This window comes from Callithrix jacchus, chromosome 9, assembly GCF_049354715.1.
Source record: "Callithrix jacchus isolate 240 chromosome 9, calJac240_pri, whole genome shotgun sequence".
Classification (NCBI taxonomy): domain Eukaryota; kingdom Metazoa; phylum Chordata; class Mammalia; order Primates; family Cebidae; genus Callithrix; species Callithrix jacchus.
In genome coordinates this window covers 15,988,257-15,999,844 of record NC_133510.1, presented here as the reverse complement: position 1 = coordinate 15,999,844, position 11,588 = coordinate 15,988,257, and the positions used below count along the sequence as shown (strand labels likewise).

Below are 11,588 nucleotides of genomic sequence, written 5' to 3'. Positions count from 1 at the left end.
AATCAAGAAGCATGATTAGTGCTTACTTCAAGGAAAGAGGTCCTGGGCTGGGCTGGGCTGTGCACGGCAGAGGGGCCAGGCGCACCACTCCCTGAGCTCTGCTTGGTGCACACCCTGGGACCGCGCCTTTGGTGCCTGCTCGCTCTCGCAGAAAGGGCTGTGCGCCTGGAGGTACGCCAGGTCCCTGAGGTCCTGGCTGCCTTTCCCAGTTTCCCTGAGGTTACCTTCCACATCATCATATCGTCAGAGTTTGTACATCTTTCGTTTTTCCTGTTGTTTCTTCATGTATTCACTGAATTTTTTCTCATTGAATCTAAAACAATGTGTCACGTTTGACAATTGAGACTGGAAGCGATCATCTATAACACCCCACCCATGTGGTGTGGCACAGTGCAATGCCATTTTACAGCAGTGTAGACTCAGTGAGGTCACCTGGCTTCCGGAAGGTGTTCACATTGTTAGTGGCTCATATTTCCAACCCAGTCCATTTATTCTAAGACACACAAAAAAGGCCAGATAAGATTCAAGTCGTTTTATTGTCACTCACATATTTAAGAGAAAAAGAAATGCAGCAAACGGCTTAGGGTTATATACTTTTTAAAAATCCAGGTTTTTTCAGGTTGGTCTATTTTCATCTGGGAGCAGAGCTGTCCCCACATCAGGCATAGCAGCTGCAGTTCTCAGATGCCCCTTTGCAGATGCAGCCCTGGGCACACTTGGCACAGGCCGTGGGGCAACAGGAGCAGCAGCCTGAGGTGAAAGGGAAGAATGAGAGATGAGCTGACTTGACCAGGCACCTCCCCAATAGCAAGCTTGGCTCCAGCTCAGACCCCAGACCCAGAGGGCACAAAGCCCTCTGAGAGAAAATGACACAGCCAACAGGGGCCGAAGGAAGCCCAGTTCCCCAGAAGAATGTACTCAGGGCCAGACTAGGGCTCCCTCCCAACCTTAGCCACAGCCCCAGATTCCTGGAGATGGCCCCACACTCACTCTTCTTGCAGGAGGTGCATTTGCACTCTTTGCACTTGCAGGAGCTGGCGCACGTGCAGGAGCCACCTGCAAGGAAGAGAAAAGGTGGCGGGCAGTGAGTGACATGCAGAAGGTACAGCAGTGGGTCAATGGGTCTCCAGTGCTCCCTCCTCTGCACAGGGCCAGCCCTCAGAGCTCTTTTCTTGATGAGGACAGAAGAACACAAGCCCCATGTCCTCTCCACTCAGGCTGGGAAGGGCAAACACCCTCCTGTTTTACCCCACCAGGAAGGTCCCAGGTGCACACACAACCCAGAAATACCGAGATTTCGAGCTGGAACCTTCTGTCCTGAACCAGGGTTTCCAGTCCCCATCCACCCTGATTGCCCAGAGCCTGGACAGAGCATTGGGGGCGGGGGGGCGGAAGGGGCTGACCAACTGGGTAATATGCAGCAGGACAGCCTTGAGCCTCAGTATCCTGAACTCTTACTTAGAGGCCCAGGGAGGCGGGCAATGCTCTCAGGGGTGTGATCAGAAAGATAGCACCTAACCAAGTAAAGGAATCCCCTTCCTTTGAGAACTTAAAATGCGACCCCCAGGTCGGGCGACATGGCTCACGCCTGTAATCCCAGCACTTTGAGAGGACAAGGTGGGCGGGTCACGAGGTCAAGAGTTGGAGATCAGCCTGACCAATATGGTGAAACCCCGTTTCTACTAAAAATACAAAGATTAGCTAGGTGTGGTTGCGCGCATCTGTAATGCCAGCTACCCAGGAGGCTGAGGCAGGAGAATCGCTTCAACTTGTGGGCGGAGGTTGTAGTGAGCCGAGATTGAGCCATTGCACTTCAGCCTGGGCGACAGAGCAGGACTCCCTCCCGGCCCTGCCCCTCTCCAAAAAAAAAGCGACTTCCTGAAACCCAGAGACCCTCTGTCCTGGGAAACGGGGATCCCAGGGCGCAGGGTCGGGCTTCCCTTACCAGTGGCTCAGGAGCAGTTGGGGTCCATTTCGAGCCGCGATGAGGCTGGAGTTGCCACGCAAGAAATTCAGACTGTGAGGCACGTGGAAGGCCTGGTGGAACCCAACAGCCACAGCTGCTTTTATATTCAGGGAGGGGACCTGGCACAGATGCCCCGCCCCGCACTTGCACCCCAACTCGCGGAGTCAGCGCCGCCAGCGGTCCTGGGCTGGGCTGTGCGCAGCAGAGGGACCGGGCACACAGTCCTCAGCTCTGCTCCGTGCTCACCGCGGGACCGCCCCTTTGGCTGTGCGCCCGGCGGTGCGACGCGTCCCCGAGGTCCCCACCGCCTTTCCCAGTTTCCACGAGGTTGCCTTGCACCCTCCTCCCTGCGGGTTCCGGGAACCCAGACTTACCATAGCGGTCGTCTGCACCCCCACACCACGCCCATTTCTGCCAGGCCTGTCCCAGAGTCCGTGTGCAGCTTACTGCTCGCGTCCCGGGATCGGCTGAGTGCGTGGCGGGGAGGGTGCGGTTGCGAGCGAGTTGTGTGCAGAGCATCCGCCACCCCTGTGGCTTTCATTTCTACTCGTCCTGTGCCATGCTTGTCCCTGTCCACACCTAGGTCCCTCGGACCAGCTCCTCCGTCCACAGTAACATGGGAACACGGGTCGGCCTCTCCTGTCCATTCTGCTCGAATGTGGGGGCAAATTTATCCAGGTCCTCCTTTGCAAAAAAGTCTCCATGCTCCCCACGGCCTTAGGGCCACTTCACTACCAGATGGCAGTTCTGGACATGCGGGATGTCCCCAAAAGAGCGATGACTTCAGGTGATATGCAGACCCTGCTTTAAATTAGAGAGCAAGATGGGGGAGGTGGCAGGAAGCTGTAGTCCCAGCTACTTAGGAGGCTGAGGCTGGAGGATGGCTTGAGTCCAGGAGCTTGAGTCATGCCTGGACAACACGGGGAGTCAACGTCTCTAAAAAATATTTTAAAAAAGACATCCACTTATTTCTCCAGTACATCTGACTATTGCATAACATTAAGTCTATACCATTCCCACCCTCCCCTACCCCATGCCTTTCTCTTTTTTTTGAGACGGAGTCTTGCTCTTGTGGCCCAGGCTGGAGTGCAATGGCACGATCTTGGCTCACTGCAGCCACTGCCTCTCGGGTTCAAGTGACTCTCCTGCTTCAACCTCCTGAGTAGCTGGGATTACAGGCCCCCACCACCACGCACGGCTAATGTTTTTGTATTTTTAGCAGAGACGGGTTTCACCTTGATGGTCAGGGCCTCCTCTGTGCAGGGCCAGCCCGCAGAGCCCTTTTCCCAGTCAGGACAGAGGGACAGAAGCCCCATGTCCTCTCCACTCACGCTGGGAAGAACAAACACTTTCCTATTTTACTTCACCAGGAAAGTCCCAGGTCCACAGGCAACCCAGGAATACTGAGATTCCGAGCGAGAACCTTCTGTCCTGAACCCTGAAGATTCAATGTCTCCAACCCCCATCCACTCTGATTGTTCGGAGCTACACAGAGCATTGGGGACCAGCCATCAGGCCCCTGACCAACTGGGTGAGGTGCAGCAGGACAGCCTTGAGCCTTAGTATCCTCAACTCTGACTTAGAGGCCCAAGGAGGAGGGCAATTGTCTCAGGGGCGGGATCTAAGAAAGTACCTAACCAAGCAAAGGAATCCCCTTCCTCTCAGAAGTTAAAATGTGACCTCCAGGCTGGGTGTGATGGTTTATGCCCGTAATCCCAGCACTTTGAAAGGCCAAGGAGAGCACATCATGAGATCAGGAGTTTGAGACCAGCCTGACCAACATGGTGAAATCCTGTCTCTACTAAAAATACAAAATTATTAGCCAGGGCCCTCCTGAGTAGCTGGGCTGACAGATGCCTGCCACCACGCCTGGCTAAAACGGTGAAACACTGAGTACTAAAAATACAAAAAATTAGCCGGACGTGGTGGCAGGCACCTGTAGTCCCAACTACCCCGGCCCGGGAGGATGAGGTAGGAGAATTAATTGCTCGAAGCCGGGATGTGGAAGTTGTAATGAGCCGAGATCGTGCCGCTGCACTCCATCCCGGGCGACAAAGCAAAACCCGCGCTTGCACCCGCCCCGCTGAGTCCTAGAGGCCGGCCGTCCTGGGCTGGGCTGTGCGCAGCAGAGGGGCCAGGCGCACCATCCCCGGAACTCTGCTCAGTGCGCACCGCGGGACTGCCCCTTTGGCGCCAGATCGCGCGCGAGGTGCTGTGCGCCCGGCGGCCCGCGGCGTCCCTGAGGTCCCGGCCGCCTTTCCCAGTTTCCACGAGGTTGCCTCCCACCCTCTTCTCCTCGCGTCCGCGAACCCAGCCTTGGCCTCGCGATCGTCTCCACCTCACCCGTCGCCCCGCCATTTTCGGCACTGCCTGTCCCGGAGTCCCTGTGCAGCCCCAGCCTCCTGCTCCAGTCCCGGGATCCGCTAAGTGCAGAGCGGGGAGGGCGCGGTTGAGAGCAAGTTGTGTACAGAGCTCCTGCCACCCATGTGGCGTTCGTTTCTCCTCGTCCCCGGCCATGCCTGTCCCTGTCCACTCCTAGGCACCTCGGACCCGCTCCTAGGTGCACAGCAACACCGGAACGCGGGGCGGCCTCTCTCTCGCGTCCATTCTGCTCGCCTGAAAGGATGTCGGGACGCATTTCTCCAGGTCCTCCTTTGCATATAAGTCTCCATGCTCCCCACAGCCTTAGGGCGGCCCCACTACGGAATGGCAGTTCTGGACATGTGGGATCTCTCCCCAAGGAGAGATGACTTCAGGTGATACGCAGACCCTGCTTTAAATTAGAAAGCAAGATGGGGGAGGTGGTGGGAAGCCACGCTGTAGTTCCAGCTACTTGGGAGGCTGAGGCGGGAGGATAGCTTGAGTCCAGGAGTTTGAGTTATGCCTGAACAACATGGGGAGTCAACCTCTCTAAGAAAATATTGAAAAGAAGACATCTAGTTATTTCTCTTCAGTATGCCTATTGCATAACATTAAGTCTGTATCAGTGTTTTCTTTTGTCTTTGTTGTTGTTGAAACATTCTCACTCTGTCGCCCAGGCTGGAGTGCAATGGGATGATCTCTTCTCACACAGGCTCCGCCTCCCAGGTTCAAGCATTCTCCTGCCTCAGCCTCCTGAGTAGCTGGAATTACAGGCGCCTGCCACCATGCCCGGCTAATTTTTTTGTATTTTTAGTACAGACGGGGTTTCGCCATGTTGACCAGGCTAATCTTGAATTCCTGACCTCATGATCCACTCACCTCGGCCTCCCAAAATGATGGGATTACATGTGTGAGCCATTGTGCTTGGCCACCAGTCCCTTTTCAAACATTTTCATTCATTAAATCCTCAGAACAATCCTAAATGGAAATAGAATTTATGAACCCATTTTGCTAATCAAAATACTACAAAGAAAAGAGTTCAAGTAACTGGCTAGTAGTCATCACAGAGATGAAAAGTTGTGCACTGATTTAAATCCAGCCAGCCTCTTCAAGGAAAGTGTCCATGATAAATCGTTCCTTTGGCCCAGGTATGTGGCGGACATGTCTCTATTGCTGGAAATCTTTTAAACAACAGGGGCCTGGCTCACACCTGTAATCCCAGCACTGAGGAAGGTCGAGACTGATGGATCACCTGAGGTCAGGAGTTCAAGACCAGCCTGGCTAACATGGCGAAACCCCATCTCCACTAAAAATACCAAAATTAGCCGGGCGTGGTGGTAGTCACCTGTAATCCCAGCTACTCAGGAGTCTGAGGCAGGAGAATTGCTTGACTCCCAGGAGGCACAGGTTGCAGATCGTGCCATTGCACTCCAGCTGGGAACAAAGATGAAACTGTCTCTCAAAAAACTCCCAAATAAACAACAGGAAGCTAGCAGCTACATTGGGGCATGGCAAAGACAACCATAAGTGTAATCCACACACATACACACACATGTGCACGTGCATGCGCACACACACACATTAATTTGGGGCTATCTTCCATGTGTGGGACAAAATTTATTTTCATTTTCTTTGGTGGAAAAGAGTTTTATTTTCATAAAAGTATGTTTAAGAAAATATTAATAATTTCAATGTAAAATATTAACTAAAAGATGGTGCAGGTGGTAACAGAAAGGGCAGTCATTCCTCTGTATCTGTGTATGAAGCACAGAACTTTGCTCATAGATTTATAACCCTAGTGTTGATTAAAAGTTTGTGGGAACAGTGAATGGTCTCTTTGGACCACAGGACACATGCTTGTGTGGTAGATGAGCACTCCAGGCCTTTGTGTGCAAAGAAATAAATATCCCCTTTGCTCCTTAAAGTGATCCAAAAAAGCAATAGTTAATATTGTAGAGCACCCACCCCGCACAATTATAAGTTCCTTCTAAGTATTAAATCCTGTAATGCTGTAAGCCAGAGGTTAGTATTATGCCCCTTGTACAGTGGAGGAGACTGAGCCAGAGAGGTTATGTCATGCAGCTAAAAGTGACAGAGGTGGGATAAGCACTCAGGCATGCTGACTGCACCATGATACCCTCACCCACGACTCTGTGCCACCAAGTCACATGAAAGATAAGGACATGGAAAATGTAGCACAGAGGCGGCAGTAGGAAGTGAACTCTGTTGACAGTTATGTCCCGCTGCACAGCTCTGTGATCGCTCTGGGCATCAGTCTCATCTCTTAAGCCAAGAGCCAAATTTGTGCATCCCAAAGAGCCTGTATCTTTGAACTGAGATAGGCAAGGTTTAGCATCCCATGGCATCATAATGTACCAGCTGTGTTCAGGGCAACAGGCCCAGTGCAGCATAGGTTCATTCATCCCCTTACTTCTGAGATATGTGACATTGGGTAGGTAATTAACTACTCTGGAAGACAGCATCAGCACTCCAGGCCCTGCATATTTGCTGTCCCACTCTTGAGGCCTGTGACTCTTGTTCCTGAAGTCGTGTGATTAGATGAGATGAAGGATGGAAAAGGCTTATGCCTGCTCAAATGCAGGGGCAGCATCTTATTGAAAAGTGCATTCCACAGGTCATCCACCCTCCTCCTGGCAGGATCAGCCAGGTTGCAATCTCATTCCCAGCATCCATTCCACAGCAATGTTTTCAAACCTTTAAGGTTCTCTTAGCTTTGCTATTTAACAGGATTCATTCTCCAAAAAAGCCAGTGTACAGAGAATGTTAATGATTGCTACTATTTATTAAACCCGAGTCAGGGACCAGACCATGCTGTCTTTTAATCCCTGCATTGAGATACAATCTGCTTTCTACAAATAAGGAAGTGAAGGCTCAGAGACTTTCCGTGATGCACTCCGGCCACATAGCCAGTACATGGAGAAGTGGGCTGTGAACCAGGGACTGCCTGACACCAAAACCCATGTCCCAGGCGCAGGCGGCCTTCTGAAATCTCTTCACAGGGCAGCACTGAGCCCGGTCCTCACCTGTAGCCCAGGAGGATCATCTTCCTCTTTGACTGAACATCAAATTGCCTTCCCTCCACATAGCCAGGGGAACTAATTGTTGGCTTTAATTACAAGTCAGCCAGGGCCTCACTCCTTCCTAATGAGCACCACCACACTCTCCAAACTGCAGAATCTGCCATCATTCCTGCATAGGCAGACATGAAGTATTTCATATGGAACCCATGATCACACACACTTCATTGTGTCAGGAACATGCCGGGCATTTCCTTCCATATTCCGGGTCACTTTACTGGTTTGAAGTAGTCAAGGGAGGAAATTTGAAAGAGGAACAAATTCAGCCCGAGCTTGGGAGAAATTCTGGAATATTCAGAGCCATTTCACAACAGGGAGCTCTCAGGGGTCAGTGAGTGTCCTGTCAGTGACTCTGGGAAGGCCAAACCTGATGGTCCCTTGTGGGGATGTGCTGGACAGTGCTACTCAAGGTGTGTGGCCACACACTGGGGCCTGTTTGCTTTTTCTTTCTTTCTTCTTCTTTTTTTTTTGAGACAGAGTCTCAGTTGCCCAGGCTGGAGTGCAATGGTGCAATCTTGGCTCACTGCAACATTTGCCTCGGGGGTTCAAGCAACTCTCATGCCTCGGCCTCCCAAGTAGCTGGGATTACTGAAACATGATGTCATACCCAATTAATTTTTGTATTTTTAGTAGAGATGAGGTTTCATCATGTTGGCCAGGCTGTTCTTGAACCCCTGGCCTCAAATGATCCACCCACCATGGCCTCCCAAAGTGCTGGGATTAGAGACAGGCCTGAGCCACTGCACCTGGTCTAGTTTGCTGTTTCCTGTCTGCAGTGAACATCATCATATGTTCAAAGCTTGCACATCTTTCATTTTCCTTTATTTCTTCATGTATTCATTGAATGTTTTTATAGTTGAATATTAAATATTGGTTTTGTATATTTTGTTTTATTTCATTATCTCCATAATTGATATGATTACATTTACCAAGGTTTGAGTCTCTGATGGATGGGAAATAAACACTGTCCCTTCACCATAGTGTTGGAAAAGCCCCATTGTGTTAGTCTGTTTGCTTTGCTGGAAGGCAATCCCTGAGACTAGGGAATTTAAAAAGAAAAAATGTTTGTTTTGACTTCTGTTTCTGCAAGCTGTGCAGAAGTGTGGTGCAGGCATCTACCTCTGGTGAGGGTCCCGGGAAGCCTACAATCCTGGCAGAAGGCCAAAGGAGAGAAGGCACATCACATGGAGAGACAGGGAGCAAGAGAGAGAAGGGGACGGTGCTTGGCTCTTTTAAACCACCAGCTGCAGTGACCTACCAGAGGAAGAACTCTCTTCACCATGGGATAGCACCAGAAGGATCACTCCTCATGATCCCAAAACCTCCCACTAGACCGATATTGGAGGTCACATTTTAACCTGAGATTTGGCAGTGACAAAACATCCGAATCATAGCACACATGTAGGATTCAAGGAACTGAGGAGTTGGGTTCCAGCACTGTAGACACTTTAGAGCCTAAAATCCAATGTGGATCGAAGTTGGGCAGGAAAATCAGAAAATAAAAATGAGGGATAAAGTTTCTGTGCCACAACTGACATGAGACTGGAAGCGATCCTGTATGGCCCCCACCCATGTGGTGTGGCACAGTGCAATGCCACTTTACAGCAGTGTAGACTCAGTGAGGTAGCCTAGCTTCCTGAAGGTGTTCACATTGTTAGTGGCTCACATTTCCATCCAGAGTCTGGTCTCTAAAATCCCAGTTCAATCCCCACTCCAGGCCATTTTTGCCAAGGCCACACAAAGAAGACCAGAGTAAGATTCAATTCAAAATTATTTTATTGTCATTCACATATTTAATAGAAAAAGAAATGCAGCAAATGGTTCAAGGTTGTATTTTAAAAATCCAGGTTTGTGCAGGTTGGTCTGTTTATATCTGGGAGCAGAGCTGTCCCCACATCAGGCACAGCAGCTGCACTTCTCCAATGCCCCTTTGCAGATGCAGCCCTGGGCACACTTGGCACAGCCCACGGGGCAGCAGGAGCAGCAGCCTGGGGAAGAAGGGGAGAGTGAGAGGTGGCAGTAGATTTGACCAGGCACCTCCCTGCCCCAATAGCAAGCCTGGCTCCAGCTCCGACCCCAGACCCAGACGATGCTTTTTTTAGCTTGGTGCAACTCTGTTCTGAAACCATGGGTGGTACAGTTTGGGTTTGTGTTGCAACAGAAAAAATATTTGCTGTTCTGTCTCAACTCAGGGCACAAAGCATGGAGAGAAAATGACACGGCCAAAGTTCCCCAGTTCCCCAGAAGGATGCACTCAGGGCCAGCCTGGGGTTCCCTCCCAACCTAAGCCGCAGCCCCAGATTCCTGGAGATAGCCCCACACTCACTCTTCCTGCAGGAGGTGCATTTGCACTCTTTGCACTTGCAGGAGCTGGTGCATGTGCAGGAGCCACCTGCAAGGAAGAGAAAAGGCGGTGGGCAGTGAGTGACATGCAGAAGCAGCAAGTCAATGAGTCTCCAGTGTCGCCTCCTCTGTGCAGGGCCAGCCCTCAGAGCTCCTTTCTCACTCAGGACAGAGGAACAGAAGCCCCATATCCTCTCCACTCACGCTGGGAAGGGGAAGCACCCTCCTGTTTTACCCCACCAGAAGGTCCCAGGTGCACACACAACCCGGAATACTGAGATGGAGAGCCAGAACCTACTGTCCTGAACCCTCAGGGTTCAATGCCTCCAGCCCCCATCCACCCTGATTGCTCAGAGCCTGGACAGAGCACTGGGGACCAGCCAGCAGTCCCCTGACCAACTGGGTGATTTGCAGCAGGACAGCCTTGAGCCTCAGCGTCCTGAACTCTTACTTAGAGGCCCAGGGAGGAGGGCAATGCTCTCAGGGGTGTGATCAGGAAGAAAACACCTAAAGAAGTAAAGGAATCTCCTTCCTCTCAGAATTTCAAATACGACCTCAGGCTGGGCATGATGGCTTACGCCTGTAATCCCAGCACTTTGGGAGGCCGTGGCGGGCGATCGCGAGGTCAGAAGTTCGAGACTAGCCTGACCAACATGGTGAAACCCGTTCTCTACCAAATATACAAAAATTAGGCGGGCCTGGTGGCGTGCGCCTGTGAGCCCAGCTCCTCAGGAGGCTGAGCCTGGAGAATCGCTTCAACCCGGAGGCGGCGCTTGTAGTAAACCGAGATTGAGCCATTGCACTCCAGCCTGGGCGACAGAGCAGGACTCCCTCCCGGCGCTCCTCCCCACCCTAAAAGCGACCTCCTGAAACCCAGGGACCCTCTGTCCTGGGCCTGGGAAATGGAGATCCCAAGGCGCAGAGTCGGGCTTCCCTTACCAGTGGCGCAGGAGCAGTTAGGGTCCATTTCGAGCCGCGGTGAGGCTGGAGAACCCAAGCGAAAGGTCGAGAGACTCTGAGGTACGTATTAGGCCTAGTGGAGCCCAACAGCCGCGGCTGCTTTTATAGTTCGGGAAGGGGGCCGGGCGCAGAGGCCCCGCCTCGGGCTTGCACCCGCTCCGCAGAGTTCCAGTGGCCCGCGGTTCTGGGCTGTGCTGTGCGCAGCTGAGGGTCTGGGCGCACAATCCCCTGAGCTCTGCTTGGTGCACACAGCGGCACCTTTGGCGCTCGCTCGCGCGGGAGGGGCTGTGTCCCCGAGGTCCCCGCAGCCTTTCCCAGTTTCCACGAGGTTGCCTTCCCCTCGCTTCCCCGCGCGATCCGGGAGCCCAGCCTTGGCCTCGCGATCGTCTCCACCCCACCCGTCGCCCCGCCGTTTTCAGCACTGCCTGTCCCGGAGTCCCTGTGCAGCCCCAGCCTCCTGCTCCCGTCCCGGGATCCGCTAAGTGCAGAGCGGGGAGGGTGCGGTTGAGAGCGAGTTGTATACAGAGCTCCCGCCACCCATGTGGCTTTCGTTTCTCCTCGTCCCCCGCCATGCCTGTCCCTGTCCACACCTAGGCACCTCGGACCCGCTCCTAGGTGCACAGCAACACCGGAACGCGGGGCGGCCTCTCTCTCGCGTCCATTCTGCTCTCCTGAAAGGATGTCGGGACGCGTTTCTCCAGGTCCTCCTTTGCATGTAAGTCTCCATGCTCCCCACAGCCTTAGGGCGGCCCCACTACGGAATGGCAGTTCTGGACCTGTGGGATCTCTCCCCAAGGAGAGTCAACTTCAGGTGATACGCAGACCCTGCTTTAAATTAGAAAGCAAGATGGGGAAGGTGG

At 52.6% G+C, this 11,588-nt stretch overlaps 1 protein-coding gene and 1 pseudogene across 2 annotated transcripts; both read right to left on the bottom strand.

The window, feature by feature from the left end:
- Window positions 1-517: 517 nt before the first annotated feature.
- LOC144577848 (metallothionein-1E-like) lies at window positions 518-2,039 on the bottom strand (annotated as a pseudogene). The gene is made up of 3 exons (XR_013522519.1): window positions 1,946-2,039; window positions 991-1,056; window positions 518-750 (listed from the first exon to the last, which is right to left on the bottom strand). The product of XR_013522519.1 is annotated as a metallothionein-1E-like (transcript).
- A 7,144-nt stretch (window positions 2,040-9,183) lies between these two features.
- LOC103790816 (metallothionein-1E-like) lies at window positions 9,184-10,803 on the bottom strand. The gene is made up of 3 exons (XM_008990817.5): window positions 10,708-10,803; window positions 9,752-9,817; window positions 9,184-9,413 (listed from the first exon to the last, which is right to left on the bottom strand). Exons 1-3 carry the CDS (start codon window positions 10,733-10,735, stop codon window positions 9,322-9,324), a joined length of 186 nt encoding a protein of 61 aa, XP_008989065.3. The 5' UTR covers window positions 10,736-10,803; the 3' UTR covers window positions 9,184-9,321.
- Window positions 10,804-11,588: the final 785 nt, after the last annotated feature.